General features: G+C 44.4%; 1 protein-coding gene across 1 annotated transcript; it reads left to right on the top strand.

Moving 5' to 3' along the window:
* The first annotated feature begins 357 nt into the window (after positions 1-357).
* On the top strand, positions 358-22329 carry bmp7b (bone morphogenetic protein 7b). Its single transcript, XM_084554098.1, has 7 exons — positions 358-925; positions 14928-15120; positions 16513-16661; positions 17873-18076; positions 19078-19154; positions 19870-19980; positions 20281-22329. Exons 1-7 carry the CDS (start codon positions 526-528, stop codon positions 20428-20430), a joined length of 1284 nt encoding a protein of 427 aa, XP_084410224.1. The 5' UTR covers positions 358-525; the 3' UTR covers positions 20431-22329.
* The last annotated feature ends 673 nt before the right edge of the window (positions 22330-23002 follow it).

Here is a 23002-nt window from a genome sequence, read left to right as displayed (position 1 = left end):
ATACAAATCCAGTCCTAATCCGTTTTGTAATTGCACCCGTAGCCTCAAGTCTTTCTCCAACTTCCATCAAAGCGATGGCAGATCTATCCCCATTATTAGACAACCACAACATACGCTCTCTCTCTCTCTCTCTCTCTCTCTCTCTCCCTCTCTCTCTCTCTCCCTCTCTCTCTCCCCCTGCTCCTCCCAGCACAGAGCGCCTCCTCAGAACCTGCTCGGTGTGAAACGCGTCCGCTCGCAGCCTCCACTCTGCAGTTGCAGGCTGCACTACCGTTGGTAGCTTTTGACCATAGTTAGTGTGTGAGGACAGAGGTCCACGCGAACACAGTCCGAGACAAGAAAAAGCAATCAATAAAGGGACTTTGAAGTAAAGTTGATGTTTCATTTGGGAGCACTTCCCTCAACATGAGGGTCCGTAACTGATTTGGGATATTGAACACAGCTCTGCCTGCTGCCTTAAGTTCAATATCCATTGCTCAGAGTTTTGGTGAACAGAACTGGGCGCAATTACGCACGGCGAGCACCATGGCACCGATTTTGGATAGACGCGCTCCGGCTTTGCTCTTGGTTTGGAGCTATTGCGTTCTGGCGGATACCGCCTTTTCGAACTTTACTTTGGACAATGAGTTTCACTCCAGTTTCATCCACCGTCGGCTGAAGAGCCAGGAGCGCAGAGAGATGCAGCGGGAGATCCTGTCTATTTTGGGGCTGCCGCACCGGCCGCGACCCCACCTGCACGGAAAGCACAACGCGGCCCCGATGTTCATGCTGGACTTGTACAACGCGATGTCCACAGAGGGGGACGAGGACAGATACTCCTACCCCTACAAGCCCGTCTTCACCACCCAGGGCCCCCCGATAGCCAGCCTGCAAGACAACAACTTCTTGAACGATGCAGACATGGTCATGAGCTTTGTGAATTTAGGTAGGCTCTTTATTCTCTCATGCTTTCTATATATATTTCTAGAAAAATATTTTACACTGAAAATTGATTTCACAAAAAAAACCCTTGGAAAATGATAAAAAATGGCCCTTGACATGATCATTGTGCACCTCTACTCAGCTCAGCAAGTAAGTCTTCTCAGTTCTATCAAAGTCAGAACAAATACCACTAGGTCACTGTGTTGTTTTTCATAAAATTCACTGACATGGCTTCATTAGCAGTGAGAATTAATAATTGTACATATTGTCTGGCACTGACTGCTGTTTTCAAGAGTAGCTATGTCTATGAGGAAGCTGTATTTATTAGTCAAAGGTGGTGACATTTTATCTTGTCTCTTCACCTGGAGGAGCACCACAGACATTACACCTGCATGCACATGCTGAAGATTAGCACAATAACTATGTTTACATACGGCTAGGTGCAGTTATCCAGCTAAGACCAGCAGTGTCACATTCCAGTGTCCCCCCTCCGTTAAACAGCTGTGCAGCCAAGCTAATGTTCAGGTGCTCAAGCTGCGGATGATGGACCAGCCAGCGAGCTAATGTGTCAGCCATGTGTTATCTAAAGAATGAGTAAGTCAACAGCACAATGGGTTCAAAGTGCACTGGGACCTCCTTTCACTGCAATCTGGAGACATCCCACTCAGACCACTAGAACAACGCCAGTCAATGATGATCTGAACTCAGTTTTAGTCAGATTCAGGTGCTCACAGAATTAGTCGTAATGTTGTCGGGTTGCGCTTCACTCCGATAGAATAGTTTTGTTAAATATTGTTCCCTGGCCTACGGAGCTTATCTTCACTCTCGGACTATTTTATTGCTGTCAGCAGCAGTCAGAGGTTGTTAAGCAAAAGCAATCACAACATTAGCAGGCAGTGTGTGATTCATGGATAAACACACCATTAAAAGTCAATTTGCTCAACAAATTATGTCGTCCCCGCAACAGCTCAATTTATGTTGGAGATGAGTAACCGTAGCATAATTTGGCACAAGACAGGCGAATCGATTAATCAAACTCGAAGCAGGCACAGGCCAACAGACTTTCCTGCAAAGAACTGGAAGTTTACATTCAATCCTGGAAAGCTCATTGTTGGAGCGTCTTGGCAGGAGAGAGGGAGGTGACACTGGCTCCTCCGCTGCACTGTGTAATTACTGCGGGAGCTGCTGCATTGTGACTATTTTTGACAGGCTGTGACACAGATGGATTTGACCGCAGAGGCTCGCAAAGTCAAGGGCCTCGCAAAGTCAAGGGCCAAAGCTCCAGTGAGCTGACAAGAAAGACGGGTGCTTTCGAGAGGGAGAGACAGAGAGATGAACTTCCTCTGCAAATATCATGTACAGCGTCAGAGCAGACGGGGTGGGTTACGTCAGCTAGAGAGTGCATATTTGATTTAATGGACTGAAGGAGTGCTGTCTTCTTTGAAATCTCGTGGCCGGTGTAATTACCAAAGGCATCGGCTCAGGTTGAGGAGCCTTCTCACGGCTCATGTTCAGTGTTCCCACATGTGTCACTCATTTGGATATGAAGAGGGCGTTAGTGATTGCATCTGCCACGTGTTGCGTTTGTCAGTAGGCTTCATTGTTAGGTTTGTTCCTTGGTCTCATGTGATACCATCTTATATTCATCCAGGCAGCTTGATTCAGAACAGCAGATAATATGCTGTTTCAGAGGGAGAGTGAGAGAGAGAGAGAGAGAGAGAGAGAAAGAGAGAAGAAAGCGATGACTACCAAATGCATTGACTATTTCCTGGCCAAATTCCGTCCTTTCCGCATTTGCTCATTGTGGTTTTTGTTTTCTTATTTAGGTTGTCTGAGAGCAAAATGAGTGTAGCTTTTATTTAAAAAAAGAATATGCATGTCTCCATAACTGCCCAGCCAAGGTACATTAGTCAGACTTTGCACCCGGGTTACTGCTTCCTGAGAGGACTGTTTTCATGCACTGGTATTTAAGGCCAAATACTATGACAGGAAAGCATGTGATTTCTGACTCTCCGTCTAAGTCATAGAACATATCTCAGTGGACTGAGCCACCCAGTGCCTTAATATAAAAAATCTGTCTTCTACCTCTTGCTCTTAGTGCCACTCAAGGGAGCTGATGTACTTTGCTGTCAGTTTGTGTGAGTCCAGAGCAGCCAGCTAGCTAAAGTGGGTGTGGGCTTTGGGACGGACCCCAGGCCAGGGACGTCCTCTCACTGAGTCACTTCAGTTAAAAAGCCCAGCTGTGTAAATGGCTTACAGCATACATTCAGAATGTAGGCCGCTACATGCAGCACAGGTCACCCGTGCTCTGGGTGTGTGCCGGACATGCCATTACAACGTGCCAGCAAGTTGACACAACACATACATATTATGTCTGTCAAGGTGGCAACAGACCATAATATTATCTATATATAATAATTATTTACTGTGGCCCCTCTGGTCTCTGGCAGCGTTAGCCATCAGCCACTGTGAATTAAGGCATTTCCTCCTTAACAAACCACAGCTTCCAGGGCTTTCAGCTGCTTCTCCTGCCTGCGCTTCCCTATAGTTCAGGTCGAGTTAAACTCTCACACACTGCTGTCACACTCAACCTGGCGCACGCAGACACTCATAAACTCCAGCTACAAATGCCTATTTACACCTCGCAACAACAGGAAAAGGCTGTGACTTGGACGTCTGCTATTTGCATCCTGGATGACTGAAAGAGCAGCGACATCGTCACCTGTGCTCGTACGTGTGGGAGGGGTGGGTTATAGTCTTTTACTGTAAGATGTTATCATGAGGTGTGTTAGTCACAGCTTCCTTATTTTCCTTGTTCTCATGCGATCCTGCGCAGATTAAAGCATCCTAATGAGAGTTAGGGAAACTATTCCACGCTTAAGGCAATTATTCAGTTAAATGGCATAACCACACTTTTACCTTTTACACACATTTATATTAGGATCATATGGTCTTATCACGTTTTGGTCTAAGTTGAGAACAAGACTGACGTTATCCTATGTTTTTTTTTCTAATTGTCTAGAAAGAAATACCTAGAAAGCCGTTTAAAACTTTCTAAATACCTGTTGGTTCCTACTGATGATGGTAATCAAGGCTAAAGCTACATAGTTCTCAGTAATTTCTTAAAACAGCATTAGCACTTTAGTTTTTAGCAAACATTGTTCAGACTCTCTCTATTGAGAGCATTTTCCAGCAGCAGTACACGTTATAGTTGAAATCGTTTTCAGATGTGGCACAACGTCAGACTTCACAGATAATAATATAAAAAAAACAAAGAATACCTCCTGATTTGTCTTTTCATAAATCAAATTCGCTAGCAGTGATTTAAAAGTGAGAATTACAAAAACATATATTTTTTTTAATCTCACATAAAGATTTTGGTCATGTCGATGCTTAACAGAAACACAGTTTATCTCTTTGAATATTCTGCATTCATTCATTGGATAATGCAAAACAACCTTATTAATTCTCCCTGGCTCTTTTTACCAGTGAAAGCTATTCTGTGTGATTTACTTCAGTGTTTAGGTCCTTAAAAATTAAACGGTGCTTTTTCAACAGCTTGAACCGAAACAGACGAGTCTCCTCAGTCAGCTTTTATGTCTGGACACTCAGAAGTGTTACTGTAATGTTAAAATCCTCTAAGAAGTGAACAAATATCAGAAAAAAACCCGAAAAAAAACATGTGCTACCAGGGTGCCTTTAATTGTTCAGTGTTCTGCTGCTGTTAATCACCAACAGATGTTATACATGTCACTAAACAGCACTGAAAAGCTGTAAACAAACCTCCGCTTTCTGTCTCTCATTGCAGAAATATGCAAAATTCATTGTGTTGCACACTATTTCTTTATAGAACTGTGAGTCACGTTAAGGCCCAGCCTATATTTATCTAGCGAGTCGAGGCCGTGATCAGAGAAGCATCATACGGCGTTTGCCGTGCAGAGTGAGTCAGTGCTCTAGCAGGTAATTATCGTCTGTGTTACCTTGGTGACCTGTCGGTGCACCACCTGGCCCTCCGACATTCACGGCCCTCTGTCGTCTCCCACAGGAGCTGCCACACAGTTGCCTGCCAGGCCCTTTCTGCTTTATAGCGTGTGTTAATAGCAAGATAATGGAGAGCAGAGAAGGGAAGAAATGTCTAACTGGCAAATTAGTTCAGCAATATTAGAGGCTTTGGCTTTCTAACAGCGTTGTGTCACCAGCTCACACACTCGGAAGCAGTCGTGTCACGCTACAGTCACACAAGAGGCACGCAGCTCCAGCTTCATATCTGATAGTAATCAACTCGTGTGATTTCCAGAGAGGAGCTCCAATATTTCTTTTTTTTAAAAAAAAAAAAAAAAAAAAAAAAAGACATATTCATAACTCGCATTCATTCTCTCCCCCACCCTTCTCTCTATTGCTCCTCGCATTCCTCTCCACAGCGGGCTGCCCGTGGTGCTGAGGTTAATACAGATGTTTCTCTCTGTCTGCAGGCCAAAGCAGCTGTGCAGAGAAACTTTATCTTTTCAGAGTCCAACAAGTCCCCTCAGCTCCACCTCCACCATCGTGTCTCCAATCTGTCCTACACGCAGGACCATTTGATACCAAATTTCCCTGCCCACCCTCCTCAGCCAGCAGTATTGATTATCAGCACTGGCCTCCCCTTTTTAATTAGTTAGTTATCATATGGTCCCAGTAGTGTTGTGTGGTGTTTAGTCTCCGACCTCCTACTCTGGCCCTTACCTCCAGGGGTTTAAACCTCATGTGCTCCCAGACATAAAACATTTCAACACTTTCTCAAGTTCTTTTGTATGTTTTTCCACTCCCGGCCTCCCTCTCTCACATACACACATACGTAGGCACACATATACACGCACACACATTTTCTCTGAACCCAAAACACAGCATTCCCTTTCTCTCATTTCTCACTGCTTCTCTCTCTCCGTCTCTCTCTCTAACACCCTTGAACCTTTCGTCCATTATTGAGTCGCTGATTTCTTTGTTCGTCTCCGTCTTTACATCTCCCACCAGAAGCTACTTCCCGAAAAGTGAGGCTTTTCACACGAGGCTAAAAAAAATAAAAACTCTGGCCTGCAAAGTATGTGTTGAAGGCCAGTCTTCTCTGTAGATGCGCCGTGTCCTTGACACAGTAAGAATGCATTTCTCCCTCCGGTAGGTTTATGTAATGACTTATTTGTACTCTCCCAGAGAACTAAAAGAACATGCATGTGTATGTATATATGTATATGCGTGCATACAAGAGTGGAGAGAAACATGTTTAACTTCTTTCTTTTCTTTTTTTTTTGCCCAAAAGGAATGTTTCTGGAGCTAATTAGTGTTATTGAGTGCATGTTTTATTGCCTTCTGCTGGACAGGGAGTGAGCAGGAGCAGAGGAATGTAACAGTTGGTACAGATAGCCCTGCCTTCCTGTCAGGTAATTTCTCTTAATGCACTCAATGATTTGATGTATTACATCCAGGCCCTTGTGTGTAAATGAATACCAAGAAAGAAGACAAAGAATCTCCCCGCTCATAAGCTTCAGGCAGCCTCACAAAGTACACAGCCAGCGCGATCCAGGAAAATCACGGCTGTTTTTTTTTTCTTCCATTTATTATTGCTGAGATTCACCTGTTGAACCCAGGAGTCCAGAATGACATCTGGATGTACATAACACAGTCTCTGCACACTTGGCCAAGCGAAGGCACTTGCTGGGAGAAATGATGAAACACTCTGCGGGTGGGACTTGATATTGTGGCGAGTGCTCAAAAAGCCCAGATGTACTAAGCAGCGGGCGTTCTAGCTGTGCTCCAGTGATGGACGGACCTCCTTCACTGCCAGGAATGTTGGGCTCGTTTTAGCTTTTCTACTAATTTCACTCTCTTGCTCTGCATCTTTCTTTTGTCTCTCCGCGCCGCAAGCTTTGCAATCTTGGAATCATTTAAAATGCATGTAGAAACAGCAATGATTGATTCCCCCAAGTGAGTGATATTTCCATCGATTTTAGCCACTTTTCTATCATCTGGGTTACTTTGGCCTTGCCTTATCAGTGACCGGCAGCATCTAAGACTCCCCTGCACTTCCATGACGCTGGGTACCAAGCAGTGAAGCTGAGAGGGCAGATGTGGGCCAGAGCACAGTCAGAGATCCTGGGACCAATAGCTCCGCTGCTGCAAAAACAAATACAACACTTTCACTTGGTACTGGGGCACTGACAGGGCAGAGGGGAGAGGAGGAATGAAACGAGAGGAGAAGCGAAAAGTGAGAAGAGGAACTGAAAAGAGGAAAGGAAAAAAGGTGAATCAGGAATAGATGCCATGCATTTCTTTAAAGCGAGTTCTTTTCATTCTTTATCCCGTGTCCATGTGGGAACATCATGTGCTCGAGAACCTTCGTGTTAGAGCAGCTTGGTGTGTGTTTGTGCATAATAAAACACTATTTTAGAGCCACCTACCCTGCCCAGTCACCAGCTGCAGTGTGTGGTGTGTGTTAGCTCTCAGAGCGGAAGATTGCGTTTGCGGAAGCCCATAATACTGACCAGATTCCTCACCAGGCTCTAACAGCCAAATCAAAGCTTGTAAAAGCAGAGCAACAACTGTACGCAAGCGGTTTTATGATAAGTGATGAAATATTGCGTCTGTGCAGCACCGAGTATGAACTGGCCGTGGCAGGTTTCTATTTATTTAGGCAAGCGTGCAGCTGTGTTTCCCTCGTGTTTCCTCCACAACTATTCAGTTTATTCTAAAAAGGCTGTGATTAAACAAAATAAATAACAAGCTGTAAAAATCAGGGTGCCAATGCGCCCATCACGTGTGCATAAGATGCACTGCACTGAGATGCAGGAGGAAATCGATGCAGGGGAAAATTATAAAGTTTCTCCTTCTTGCCTATTGCGCGCATTGTACGCAAACTTTCCTGAGGTCTATAATAAGAGGTGGCTTGGCTGGATGGGGAGGGTGTGGCCGCTGTGGCCACAAAATTAAAGAACGTAAAAACAAGGGGATGAGGGGAAGAGTGAGTGAGTGGGGGAAACTGAATGGCTGTGGTTCCACGTCTCGGAGTCGTTTCATCCTGCAGTTCAGAGGAAGTGCAGATGGTAGGCACGGAGAGATCCCTCACTGCTTGGCACAGATCGCTCCCTGCGCCTTCATCCCTGTCTCTCAAAACGTTATATCACTACACAGGACAATGGCTACTGGAGATTTAGGATGTGGTTACCGTGTTGTCGTCGCCGCCGTATACGAATATACAATCTGCCTTGACACATCTCTGAGAGAGCAAGTTGATGTCTGAGTTCCACTTTTCAAGATGACTCAACTTGTCCTGTGGAACTACTTTGGCTTACAGTGAGAGGGGAGTTCAGCAAATTATAAAAGCCAAAGTAACCCCGATGCTGGAAAAATATTTTCTTTAGCTGTAATTCTTAAATGCACCACAAACACACTTCAATTAACCTCAGTTGTACTAGCGTGGCAGCAGGAGTCTCAACGATGGGCATCTTAAACGCTTTGCATATTATTTGAGTAGCCTTGGGGAAATGCATTTATCTGCTGTTTTATGTGGAGTTTAATGTCAAGATCAGTGTCAATTCTCACGCATTAGTACAAAGACTGGAAACAGAGCACCCAGTGTGGCTGTATCTGCGCATAACAAAATCCACCTTCAAGTTTAACAGTTTAATTCCTATTCCTTAAAGCGAAGCTTAAAAATTATGGTTGGGAGTCTCTGCTGGAGAAATAGTTTGGCACACCAACCTCGGCAAATTGTTGCTTTTAAGCAATTTTTATATGGATGAAACGACAAGACACAGCATAAATGGTGAACTTAAGAGAGAAGTTATAGCATTTAGTTACCCTGCTGTCTTATATGCAACACACAGATAAGATCTTATCCTCTAACTCTCTGCCAGAATTCATTTAACACACGAAACTATTTGCATAGCTATTTCCCAGTAGAAGCATCTGTGAGGGATTCTTAACAGTAAAACAATTTACTGCTCATGTCAGGTTGTTACATATTCACTATATTTCCCGAGAGCATGATGCGCAGAGAAGCATGAGGTGGAACCCAGCTCTGGTTTATAGGTAGGGAGGCTGAGCCCGTTAGCCAACGAGTATAATCTCAAACCTCTGAGTGGCCTTCAAGCTAGGAAATTCAGAAAAGTTTGGTCTGACCACAAGCCTTAAACGTAAAGACTCTTCTTCCTGTGGTGACTGCCTCTCCTCGCGCACAGGCTCCGAGGCATGTGCTCGCTGCCGTGCGCACACGCACACACTCGCTGCGGCAAGTTAATGATCGAGAAGTGTGAGTAAGTTATAGCGTGGAACTCCGCTGACCCTTTCCCAGGAAGCCAATGCTGTCAGGCCCTACAGCAGTATAAATACATCACGCAGGCATGATGTCATCAGTAGTCGCCAGTGGGCAGGATGTTTCCTAACGTGGTAATCACCCTACTGTGGGTAGTCACTCTGTACCCAGGAGATCAAGCTCTTTTTTACTCTTTATAGCATAAACATCTTGAGCAATCTACCCTTTCCTTGCACTCCACTTTTCCTCGCACGTCTTCTTTTAGCTTACGGAAACTATGACTTACGTACTTGTTCCTATTGCTGTATTTAAAACATTTATGGGTTAGGGTAAGGGCAATCAAAAAAATAAAATAAATACAGAAAGGGACGTAATTGTGACGCATTAGTCAAATTTGCATGATTCAGTGCAGTGTTACAGGTCTTGTCATGATCGTGACTTTAAATAATCCGACAGTTTTGACTGATTACTAGCTTCTGGGTTTGGGTATTGGGTGTGTTATTAGAGTTAATGAGCTCTATAGGGAGAGAGAGGGAGGTGCAGATAGCGGTGAACTCAAGGGAGCTTAAGGTGGGATGGGAAGGGGGGGGGGCGATGCTTACGCTGTCGGTTGAGAGAAGTGAGAGTGGTGCCAGGGGTGAGATTCCCCCCGCCGCGCAGCGGAAGCATTCGAGGCAGGACTGAAGGGTGTGAGGGTGGCGAACAGACACTTGGGCTAATGCGAGCCGTCAGATCTGTCCGCCGCTGCTCCGAAAGCCTGAGGTGTCGTGGAAGTGTCTTAGGTCCACGGGGCCAGCATGAGGGCGGGAGAGGAGTTAGAGGAGAGGGTGAAGGGAAAGAAGAAAGAGAGGGACATGGAGGCAAAGAAACGTGGAGAGAAATGAGACCGCTGATATTCTTTGAAGTTATCCAGTTAAATGATCAAAAACAAAATATCTCAAGCTTGTTTTTGCTCTTATTGGAGAAACAGAATAGAGAATTAGTTTTGGGAAAATACACATCATAACAATAGTACAATAGTGAGGCTCATATGTTTTATTCCAAATCCAACATCAGCTTCCCAAAAAATACCTGTCGTAAGATAAAGCCGTTGTGCATTTGATAGAGAACTATAATAATATAAATGTTTCCACAATTACTCTTCTGGCAAACAAATCTGTGTTTTTGACTTTTAGCAGACATAGAATCCCTGAAGCAGGGAACACAATACAGAAGCTTTGAGCATAAATCCTGAAAGATGAATGCACAGTATTCATTTAGTAACCTTCTGGTTGCCAGGTGCACAGCAGACAAAGAGGACGTAGGAGTCACTGTCTTCTCGCTATCTCCGATGTGTGCTGCCGTGCACGTGTGTGGCCCGCTCGACAAGTCACAGGATGTGGGATGACCGTGCATCATCAGCATTTGTAGAAGTAGCAAATCAAACGCCAGGCCGAGTGATAAAAGCGTCTCTCTGTGAAAGCGCGTATGTTTGTGTGCCTGTGTGTGTGTTTGTCTCCCTGCTTGTGTGTGTGTGTTGTTGCATCTCTAATTATGGATTACAGAAACCCATAATGATTGTGTTACCGTGCCATGACGCACAAGACCGTTCACTTCACAGGCAATACTCTGTGATGGTTGTGTGCAGCGGACTGTGTGTGTGTGTGTGTGTGTGTGTGTGCGTGTAAGTGTGTGTGCCCATGTAAGGAGCTGCAACCGATCTGGACGTCGACTGCTCAGAATGGAGGGCTCCACATGGCATCATAGGGTGTGTTCGCCATGTTTGTGGTGTGTGTGTGTGTGTGTTTGCGACACAGGTGGGGCAATGGCTACTCACTTCCTCCCAGAGGAAATCATAAATGCACCCACTTGGCTTTAACTGTGCCTCTTCCCCTCATCTAATGACTGCCATACTCCCGTAATGGCCTGTAAGAGAATAAAACAGAGAGACAAAAGCAGAATTATGGCCGAGGCGTAAGTTACGCTCGACGGGCTGCTCTGCATTTCTTGTGCAGATGAAACCCGGGCGTTTAAGAGTGGAAATGCGATTCGAGACAGACAGTTAGTGTGGGAGTTTAACGGCAGCATCCAGCTGTTCTCATAAGCAAAGATAAAGAGGTTTTACAGTAAAGAGGCAGGCGGCTGCCCCTGAGGCACGAGAACAAGTCTGGCTTTCTCCCCAGAGGCAGTGCACCTGCAGTGGAGCACAGGAGAGGGGAAAGGTCCCTGGAGCGGTAGAGGAATAAGTACGCCCTAGAGCTGGGAAGAGATGTAAGAGAATATAATAAGAGAAAGGCGCCAAAAACATAATGTAATTGTTTTCTGGACAAACATTAAGATAGCCCTTATTTATTTTTTACTTTCTCTTCTTGAACCCCATCTTTTTTAAATATATTGAGCACTGCACCTCCTTACTCTAGGCCTCGATGAACACTTGAAATTAAGAAATCTGAGAAGAAACTTTTAGAAAGGTTGAATTCGTTACAGCTATGCACACAACCAAGGCCATAAACAGTAAAGACAAGTCACAAGCCGAACACTTTATGAACCACTGAGGGTGTGAGGTGAGCTGCAGGTGTAGCGGTGTAAAACCAGCTGAGCTTTAGACTCATGTGTATGTATTGTCAGCACACTCAGCGTATTGCTATAAAAGGTGACTTGGAAGGAGAGGGGGTTGACGAAAGCCCTGACGGATGAAGTGGTGCAGGATTGGCACAAGTGCTGACAGAGTGCGGGCTGTTGAAATGAAACAAGGTAATAAATAAGCGAGCCTGGTTGAAGGAGCTGGCGCTGAATTATAACGGTGGCGTGCACCGAAGTTCACGTTAACCTTGAACTCCCGTGTTTTCAGAAACAGTCGCAACAGTTTTTTCGAGCTGGTTCAGTAAATGGACAATGGGAGCCTAAAGCTAGGCCATCTAATGGCCAACAGAGAGCAGCGCTGTCCTTGACTTTCGTGTAATTAGATCCTTCCTTATACTGCTGCTCTGGCCAATCATCTGACAGTGCTGCCTTTGTACATTGTCCTTCAGCGACTGGGTTTAATAGAGGCATAAATGAAAGGGGGTGTGTGGGGGGGGATATCCTACTGGGAAATAACACCGCACTAGTTGTCTAGTGAAACATGCATAATGTTCAGATCAAAGCAAATGTACTTAAAAGCTGTTACATAAGAAGTACACACTCATCCGAGATTCTTTAGAATTGTAACATCTTTGCAAAAGTTTGGGCACACATGGGCAAATAATGTGCTTGGTGGATTTTTGATTAAAGTCCAGCGTGCGGGATTTGGGTGGATCAATGGTTAGAAATGAAATATAACTTTCATTTGTGTTTTCATGTGATCACCTAAAAATAAAAATCTCTGTGCTCAGGAATAGGAGGTTGAGGTCCAGCTTGAAATTTCCACTGTCCAAAGAAGAACTTTTAAGAGCTGAACTGTGGAAGTCAAGGCAAGATCTTTTGGAAGAGAAGAAAAGAAAACTCTCAGACATAAAGTAAAGCCAACTCCTTGTGAGTGTACAGCAACTGCAGGAGGTTTAGCTGACACAGGAGTGAAGGCGGCCTGCTCCGCTCTGCAGCACTTTAAAACAATATATAGAAATGGCTCGTGGGATGCTCACACCTTTGCATAAACTGTAGCTGTATGTGCATGATTGTCAGCGTCACGATAGTTAGATCTTGTTTATTTTCCTGCTGTAGTTGTGCAGCTTTCTGAGGTAGCTGATAAAGAACCGTTGAATAGCAGTAGAGGATTTAGTGAGGAAACCCCATCTGACTGCACATCATGCTCTGCTTTACCAATGACGTGTAAGGCTATCCTACATACATGGTTGATATCTGAAAACTGTAACAGTAAATATTGATCTCATTAGTGATGACTTGATTGCTAGCACCATATCTGTGGGAATGTTGCCTGCTGTGGTCTAGACTTTTTGCAGACATTCATGACCCCAGAGGAGGAGTCCTGGCGTCTTCTGTGATTTCTTAAGCAAAGGAATCGTCATCTGCCACCACAAGGTTCAGATATGTGGTTTTATCCAATCGGATCGCCAGTTCGATTACTGCAATGTTAAGGGACCCCGATGAGCATGTTAGCATTCATCTCAAAGTACCACTGTGCCTAGACTGTTAGACCTGCACTGTTAATAATACATTCAACCAGTTGATTGCTTGTCTGTATAAATGTGATTGACAGAAGATAGAAATTGCTGCTTATAAATTATTTAGATGTCAGTGATGACAATTATTCACATCATATTTATTTCAGAATCCTTGCAAAACCAAACAAAAGCCACAAATGACTGAAATTTAAAAAAAAAAACTCTCCCGGACCGGATTCATTAATGTGTGATTTTGATCATCTTTTAAGTTTGCGAGACCTTTAAGTCTTCAGTGTGTTTGTCTTTATGTACGAGATTGTGTATTTATGGATGCATGCATGTGTGGGGGGTCTTTCTGACAGCTGATGAATAAGAATGTGGAGGGGGACGCAAGAGATGATGAGATACAAGGCGCTGACCCCTCTGACGTCCTGCTGGGACATAGGAGGAATAAGGTCGGGGGGGCACATCTTGGAGGTATAGGAAGGGTCGGGGGGCTGGGATGCGGGGATGAGAGAGAAGAGGGGGGTGGGCACACCAAATGTTGAACCCCAACTCATGAGAACCAGATGAAGGGCAGACTGGATGACTCTCTGGGGCTGTGAAGGGAAGAGAGGGGGAAGAAAGGGGCTCATAAAGCTGTCAGAGTCTGCCTGCATCTCTCTATCATGGCTCAGAATGCGCCAGATGCGTTGCTTCTAGTGCTGGTCCTCATGGATGTTTCAATCATGTGCCAACATGTGTACTGCATAGCTTTAGATGTGTTTAATCTTGGACCAACCCAGAACCCGACGAGCTATGTCAGCTCCTCGCTAACAACTGAGGTTGATGTGCTGTGGAACAAGAATAAATTGCAGAAAATCTGAGAGGGAAAGACATTTGTTCTTTGGCTGCTTTGGAAACACATGTTTTGTTTTCCTGGAAGATGCAACTCAATACCACACAAACCGCTTTTAAGTTTCAAATGAAGTCACATTGTTCTTTTGTGTCTGCCAGTAGAAATTTTAGTCCCCTGCTGTTAAAGAGGGGATTCAAAATACCTCATGTGAATGGAAAACAATCTCTGTATACATACACTGATCAGGCATAACATTATGACCACCTTCCTAATATTGTGTAGGTCTCCCTTGTGCCTCCAAAACAGTTGCGACTCATTCTGAGGGTGTCTTGCGGTGTCTGGCAACAGATTGTTGTTAGTGGGGGCCTTTGGGTCCTATGGGTTGAGGGAAGGGGCCTCTGTGGATCAGGTTTGTTCAAGTGCATCCCACAGATACTTGATCAGTTTGGGATCTAGTGAATTTGGAGGCCAGGTCAACACCTTTAACTCAAAAAACATGTTCTTCATGTTTTTTTGTGTGTGTGTGTGTGTGTGTGTGTAACTGTGTCAGGCTGCATCCTGCTGGGGATGGCTGCTGCCATCAGTGAGCGTCACTGCTATGGGGTGGGGGTGTCTGGTCTGGTCTAGGTGGGTGGTACATGTCTAAGTAACATCCGCACGAATGCCAGGTCTAAAAGTTTCCCAGCATTGTCGCAAGATGGTCAATGTTATTTACTTCTCCTGTCATGTAATGTTGATGCTGATTAGTTTTTTCCGTTTCAAAATTTTTACGTTGCTTTTTTGTGTTTGTTTGTCTTTGCAGTGGAGCACGATAAGGAATTCCTACCCGTGCGGCGGCATCACCGAGAGTTCAGATTCGACCTGTCACGAATCCCCGAGGGTGAGGCCGTCACTGCAGCCGAGTTTCGCATATACAAAGACTTCATCCATGAACGTTACGATAATGAGACTTTTCGTATCAGCATCTTCCAGGTGCTGGAGGAACACTCAGACAGGTGAGCTTGGGTTTATGGGTATGTAAACAAATGATGACAGTCTCTGGGATAATGCTTAAATGCTTAACCGTTTGTTAGTGGTGTGGCTAGATGGATGGTAACGTCTGTTTCAGTCTATCGCTGTGGTCCAGACCAACGGATGGGACCTGAGTTCTCAAATCAATGACTGACTGAAGGCTCAGGTTAAGCATTTGGCTGTTGCCATCTTAGTTTTCTTTGGAGCCAGAAGTGACCATAATTGGATGAGAGGGAGGAGCAGTGGAAGTGCTGAGAGCCTGAAGGCATATTGCCTAACCGTCTAGACCACACACGTCAATCCAGCCAAGCCTGCCTCCAAACATAACTCTTTTTGAGGCCTTATATCTATTTCAAATGGACCACCTGATCAGAAGAAGTTGATTTAGTTTTTGAACGGCAGTCTAATGAATGGGAGCCAGAGATTTTCTGGAGTCAGCACTTGGAGCCATGAGTGCTAAATTTAATATTTCAGATCTGCTCTTCACCTACTGTGACATATGAAAATATCAGTATGAAGGACACGCTGACGATTGAATATCTTTGGCTTTTAGACTGACCTGGAAGCTTCTCTGAAGAGAACATGAGTTTGACACGCCTTCTCCGTGTAGTTTGTCAAGGTCCATCCAGGAGGTGAATGTAACTCTGGAATGGCCCATGTCCTGCTCTCTTCCACCCCTCCTAAAGGTTTCTGTTGTCCAGAGGGAACAACACAGTCATTTATTCCTCTGCCAGAGACAGGCCTGGGTACATGAATGAACCAGAGCTCTGTGACACTCTATCTACCCAGTCAGAAAATAGGTCGGTATACATGAATGGCCACACGAAGAACAAGGGATTTAAGTCTCCAATGGTGAAAGAGCAGAAAATCCAGAGTTCACCGATGGACAATGGGATTGACTTGGACATGCACTATTTCTCTCACTACTTTTCGCACAGTTTTTTCCTCTTTCGCAGCTGTGTTTTTTGCTCCCTCTCTCACTTTCTCTCTCTCTCTCTCTCTCTCTCTCTTTGACTTTCTGGCTCTCCCACCAAATTCCAGCCAGTGATGGACTGTGCGTAGCGTATGAAAGGACCGGCCGTTTATAAAGCCATTATTGTCAATTAAGAAAATGAAGTGTTCCCCTGGGCCTCACCATCTGGAGCCCTCCCCACCTCCCTCCTTTACTCCCTGTCTTGCTCCATCTCGCTCTTTGTTTCACTCCGTCACACTCCTGTAACTCCCTCTCTCCACTCCATTACTTTGCTTCATGCTTCAGTCACTTGGCTTTACACTCCGCGTCATGATTTGGACCTATCTGTCTTTTTATTTATTTTATTATTATTTGTACATTTTCATAAATAACTTTCGAGTGTGTCTTTTATTGCCCCATCCAGGGAATCAGACCTTTTTCTGCTGGACTCAAGGGTGATCTGGGCAGCGGAAGAGGGATGGTTGGTGTTTGACGTGACAGCCACCAGTAACCACTGGGTCCTGAACCCCGGCAGAAACCTGGGTCTGCAGCTGGCCCTGGAGAGCACAAACGGTGAGGGGTCACTCATGCAGCATATTCCATGGCGCGTAGGTTGCAGACATCAAGGTGCAGACGAAGAAAATACAGAAAAGAACAAAGTTAGGCGATGAAAAACAAAAATATGACTACAGAGATTAATCAAAACCAGCTGGTAAGTGTAGTAAATAATCTTATGTATGGAAGTAAATTACAAATTATATCCATACTGAACGTTCAAAAAGAAGATTTCTAAGATGAAAGAGTGAAAAAAAGCTGCGTGCGTCACAGCCACGTGAGGCTGACGTTGTTGGATGTCTAACAAACATAAAGGTTGGCATTATTGTAGCACAAGCGCAAGCTTGCGGCTGTAAAAACCAACGAAACAGATTATTTGTTCCTTGTGTGTACACTGCAGAGATAAATCAGACTCTGCCTCTCATCATTCACCATCAGTCACTCATCACCATCATCATCATCCATCGTACCCTCAGCCTCATTAGCAGACAAGCGGAAAATACACTGTGCTATCCGAAGGATCGCATCTCGGCGGGACTTTGTCATCACGAGGTTCAAATGTTTGTTAGCAGGGAGAACTTTATCAACAAATTGCGTGCAGTACAAGTGCGTGTTTGACAGTATTATCTCTCACAGGATGGCAGGATGTTACATGTTGGGCGAGGAAAACAGACACTGTAGTGCTTTCAAGTTGTGGGAGTGGTGAGCTGGGGAGGCCGTACCCGTGCGTGCGTGTTTGTATGTCGGATCGGGTATGAAGGGTTATGGGCGAGCAAGTACAGACAGGCGGATGGGACGTCTCGTCGCCGGCAGCGACCAGAGGCCTTGATTTACCACCGAATGGTGATCAGACACACATTCTTCTGTGTGAGAACAAGATAGACGCTGCTTCGGTGCGTGTACGCGCACAAACACACCCACACAGACACACAGTCTTTGATGTGTGGTGCTGCGTTTGTTCCTGGCATTTCAGAGGTGGAGACAGGATGAGAAAAAGGGAAAGGAATTCACAAAAGAAAATCTCTTTTGTGAACCTGAATGAAGCATTACAGATGAGACAAAGGTGCTTTCGGTGGACCGCACATAGGCAAAATAAACACATTAAGAAGGCACACATTGATTTGATTTCAAAACCTTTCTCTTCTACACATTGGTCTGTATAAAGAAAATCTAGGTTTCGTTGCCCGGGCCAACACCTGTTGTACTGTTCTCTCTGTCACCCTCTACAGGAGAGAGCATCAACCCTCGAGTGGCAGGCCTCATTGGTCGGAGCGGGCCTCAGAACAAACAGCCCTTCATGGTGGCCTTCTTCAAAGCCACTGAGGTGCACCTGCGAAGCATCCGCTCAGCGTCAGGGGGGGCCAAACAACGCAACCCCAACCGCTCCAAAGGGGCAAAGAGCCAAGAGGCACTCAGAGTGGCCAACGTTGCAGGTAAACAGGAAACGCGTGTTGTATATATGTAAATATATTTCTCTGTGAGGAATTCATGGAATGACACACAGAGGACTTGTACTTGTTGGTCCATTTTCTACATTTACCTAATACAACACACAGAAAAAGAACAAATATACCACAATACAAAAGTATGTCACTGGACCTGACGCGATTCCTGCAAGACAAAACATGCAATGCATACCCAAGGCCTTTGTTTTTTGGGTGAGGGAGGGCTGTGTTTATGTGAAGCACTGAAACATTAGACTGTAATGCCTGAGCTTCAAATATCCCTCTGCTGTCTTTGTTTATTTACACAAGCATTACAGAGCAGTTGGGTCCAAGTTCCCTGCATGGAGGTAAGGCAGCGCAGGCTTTTATAGCAGAACACATCTGCGGTGTGCTGTGGGGCAACCGGGGCCACGACACATGGGCCAAATGGGCCTGTTTGGAACTTTGGATACCAGTGGTCTTTAACTGGATGATGAGAACCAGTCGCTCATGATCATTTCCAATGTGAACCACTTTCAGGAACTAATGTACCGCAGAGCCCTAGAGGTCACCAGAAGAAGAGAGGGATACCATTAGATAGAAAACAGACTTCTCCTTTTTAACAGATGGACCCGGTAAAAAGGAAAAGAAATGTTGAAATGTGAAGTGAAGAAAGGAGAGAGAATAAATAAAGTCTTGAGTTATGAAAGATGTAGTGAGGCTACAATGTGTGCACATCTGTATCATCCAGTGGAAACTCAAAGCCCAGCAGAGCGACCCCTAAGCAGGGTGGCCTGTGCATTTGAAACAATTACCAAACTCTGGAGGTGATTTCCTTCACTCATTGTTTGAATGTTAATGTTCTGAGTGAGGATGCTGGCTGTGTTTAGGTATGTTCTTTATCATTGCTGCCTACTTGGGGTCTGAGTGCAGCAAAAATAGTCACTCTTGTAGTTGGATAATAGTGCAGGAGTGTAACCCAATTGTCGTTTCCTCTGTTTGTTCCTCAGAAAACAGCAGCACTGATCAGAAGCAGGCGTGTAAGAAGCATGAGCTCTACGTCAGTTTCCGAGACTTGGGGTGGCAGGTAAGAAAACCATTCCTCTTTCGGGTTGCCAAGATCGTTTGGCCTAACAGAAGCCTAAATCAGACACTCCAGGTTGCTGGCATTATATCAGAAGCCAACACAACACAGAAGAATAATTTTCACTAAAAACATTTGGAACTGTGCCCCCTTACTTAAAGTGACAGTGCAGGATTTTTATCTCCCCCTTGTGGCCATGAGAGTAACTACAGAAACACTGTTAACATTCAGATTGAGATTCAGAAAACTTTATTTGTCCCCAGGGGTTAATTTAAGGCACAAGTGAACTAGCGCATGAATGTCAGGTTTTTTGGGATTTTTTTTGCTGGAAATTTTCTTGGAGGCTTCTCAGGTTCTATTTAATTTGTTCCGGCTGCCAGAGATGAATAAGTCGTCGAACTTTAATTAGATTTAAAACTTTTTCTGCGATTAGCTCTCCCACACTTTTAGTTGCTTTAGGCTACTCTGCTCCGTCGCAGCAGTTGCTCCCCTCGTTAGTTCTGGCAAAACAGTCATTGCTAGCTGAATTAAAATGCTTTATGATTTAAAAATCTGGTATAATGTAAAATACAGAGAGATTTACCTGCCGCTGATTAACCTAAACCTTTGAGTGCATACTATATGTACATAGCACGACGAAGTCTGTGCATCAAACTGTCCGTTAAATAAGTTAAAAAATTCACCAGCCTCACTGTCTCTCCGTCTCCTCCACTCTCAGGACTGGATCATCGCTCCAGAAGGATATGCAGCATACTATTGCGAGGGAGAATGCGCCTTCCCACTGAACTCCTACATGAACGCCACAAACCATGCCATTGTGCAAACCCTTGTGAGTAACCATGAAACCCGGGAACAAAAATGCAGCAGTCAAGTTAGGAGTCTAATCATCTCGTCAAATGTCAAAGACAATGTAGCCACTGTTGGAACTACTGTATTTAATCAACCAAAAGACTGTATTTTAGTGTAAACCGTGCTCAGCGATTTGGCAGGGATGTGACATATGACAAGTGTTGCTAAGGCATCAATTTCAGCTGCGCAATAGTTTGTGTTCCGTGGTGTTGCATTCTGTCCTACAGTAGTCACGTAGCAACGATAAGTCTAACAGCTGACCTCCTCCTCTTCTTCCCAGGTTCATTTCATGAACCCAGAGACAGTCCCTAAACCTTGCTGTGCCCCCACGCAGCTCCACGCCATCTCTGTGCTCTACTTCGATGACAGCTCCAACGTCATCCTCAAGAAGTACCGCAACATGGTGGTCAGAGCTTGTGGCTGCCACTAGACCATCGGCGTCTCCACGCGGACACACGCATACGCACACTTAACAAGTCTCTCGCTGAAATGGCTGTCATTCGAAATGCTGAGGGTGGATCGCAAACTACAGCGAAGAATGTGCATTTGACGAACTTCCCGCGGGTTCAAGACACTTTCCGCTGTGGAAAACGCTCTTGAATTTAATATACCGCCGGGCCAAGCATAAATTTAAACCAGTTCAAGACTCCTCATCCCAAGTGCACATTTAAACACACTCATAAACACACTCATACACACACTCACGTCTGTGCTTTCTACTGTGTATACAAGACATTTAAAGCAGTGATTGTACTGTATATTCATCCAGTCAACAATCGTTTGTTTATTTCAATAATTATTATAATTATTGTAGTTCATTCTTTTAATGTAGATATATATGAGGCCGAGAGAGGAGGATGAAATTTGTATTTCTTCTATGTACAATACCGTGTAAATAATTTTTTCAGACAAAGCAAGTGTATTTATTTCCTGGAATGTCACTTGGATTTGTGTTTTTCCTGTATGCAATGCTGCCTGTTTTCTATTTCGTACACACAAAACAAAGGTTGACAGAGAACTACTTTGACGCGAGCAAACTCGACGCACCTGTCTTTGCCTCATAGAACTGACTTTTTTTTTTTTTTTTAATATAACGACAAACAACTGAGCTGTCAGAGAGGGAAAGAGCTCGGGAGCTTTGCACAAAACATCTCATTCTGCGTGCTCGACATTTTCAGGTTTATATTTCTCTGCTGTAACACAATCTGTCATATTTAAAAGGACTATTTATTGAGAGCCGGCTAAGTTGTTCAACAGTGCGCTCCAATGTCTCAACTATGTTTTACTGCTGAACTGGTACAACAATAAACTGGGGAAAAGCAACAAATCCACCTTGAGGTGCATTGTTTAATCTGGAAGAAAAGCCAAACGGCATGGCCAAGTTGGCACTGCTGAGACGTTCCTTGCATAAACATTTGCTGGGGCTGTTGCCTGCTTTACCTGTTGACCCGAGATCTGATGCAAATGTTTCCATTTTCAAAAGTAAACTGAAAAGTTCTCAACCTTAGTTACTGCGTGTGTCCATCGATCAGGCATAACATTATGACCACTGACAGGAGAAGTAAATAACATTGACCAACTTGTGACAATTCAATGTTCCATTCAGTGTTGGACCTGGCATTCATGTGGATGTTAATTAGACATGTAGCACCCACCTAGACCAGACCAGGCACCCTCACCCCATAGCAATGACACTCCTTGATGGCAGCAGCTATCCCCAGCAGGATGCAGCCTGACACAGACACACACACACAAAAAATGGTACCGGAACAACTCAAAAAACATGGAGAACAGCACAAGGTGTTGACCTGGCCTCCAAATTCACTAGATCCCAAACTGATCACGTATTTGTGGGATGTAATGAAATGTGAAATCTGACATTCACGTTATATAGTAAGAACCACATACAGTACAAACTTCCCATCGATCGCAGGGAAATGTCAGCTCATGTAGGCGGTTTCTCCTTTAACATGCTGTGAAACTATTTACATTTAAACTATGTGCAAAATAAAATCAGTGAGGCTGTTTTGAATTATTCAAAAACGCTTGGACACTGCATCAGAGAGCCGTTAACTAAACTATATGATGAATTATTGAATCTGTGGTTCTGTTGCACCGGTTGACAACAACAAATTTTAAGAAACGTATTAAATGTGGGACATTCCTTCTGTACTGACGAAGAAATAATAAAGGAATGTGTCACACCTGTCTATGAAGAAACTTTTAAGTCAGTTATCTAACCACAGTTGGAAAAAGATGGAACTACATACACTGATCAGGCATAACATTATGATCACCTCCCTAATATTGTGTAGGTCTCCCTTGTGCCTCCAAAACAGTTGTGACTCATCAGAGAATGGACATTAGCATAGCAATAGCATTTTTCTGAGCTGTTCTTAAACCGTTTTTGCGTGTGTGTCTCTGTCAGGCTACATCCTGCTGGGGATGGGTGCTGCCATCAAGGAGTGTCATTGCTATGGGGTGGGGGTGCCTGGTCTGGTCTAGGTGGATGGTTCACATCTGAGTAACATCCAGATGAATGCCAGGTCCAAAAGTTTCCCAACAGAACATTGTATTGTCACATGATGGTCTGTGTCACTTACTTCTCCTGTCATAATGTTGTGGCTGATGTATTAAAGAGCCGTGATTCATAAACTCTTCCTCCAATGTGGTTGTGAATAACCTCAAATTAAAGCAGAGTGTCTCCACTTTAAACCCACAATCATTATATAATAATCATTTTATATGTTTGGTTAAAAGGCTAAAATAACAAAAATGATGTTGGTGTCCAAAGATACAGAGTACCTACGCTAACTCTACAGTAACTATACCACTCTCTGACTTAACAACTGCTGCGCTGAATCACCTGAGACACCTCACATTAAAGACCAAAACCTGTAATCACGAGATGAACCTCTAGCACACAGTTTCCCTGTCAGACTCATGGCGGCAAAATTAAATCCTCGCTCAGTGGATACGGTATATAAAAGAGGAAGCTGGAA

The sequence above is a fragment of the Chelon labrosus genome, assembly GCF_963514085.1.
Source record: "Chelon labrosus genome assembly, chromosome: 10".
Lineage (NCBI taxonomy): Eukaryota > Metazoa > Chordata > Actinopteri > Mugiliformes > Mugilidae > Chelon > Chelon labrosus.
Note: the sequence above shows the minus strand (reverse complement) of the source record. Positions and strands in the feature narration are given on the sequence as shown.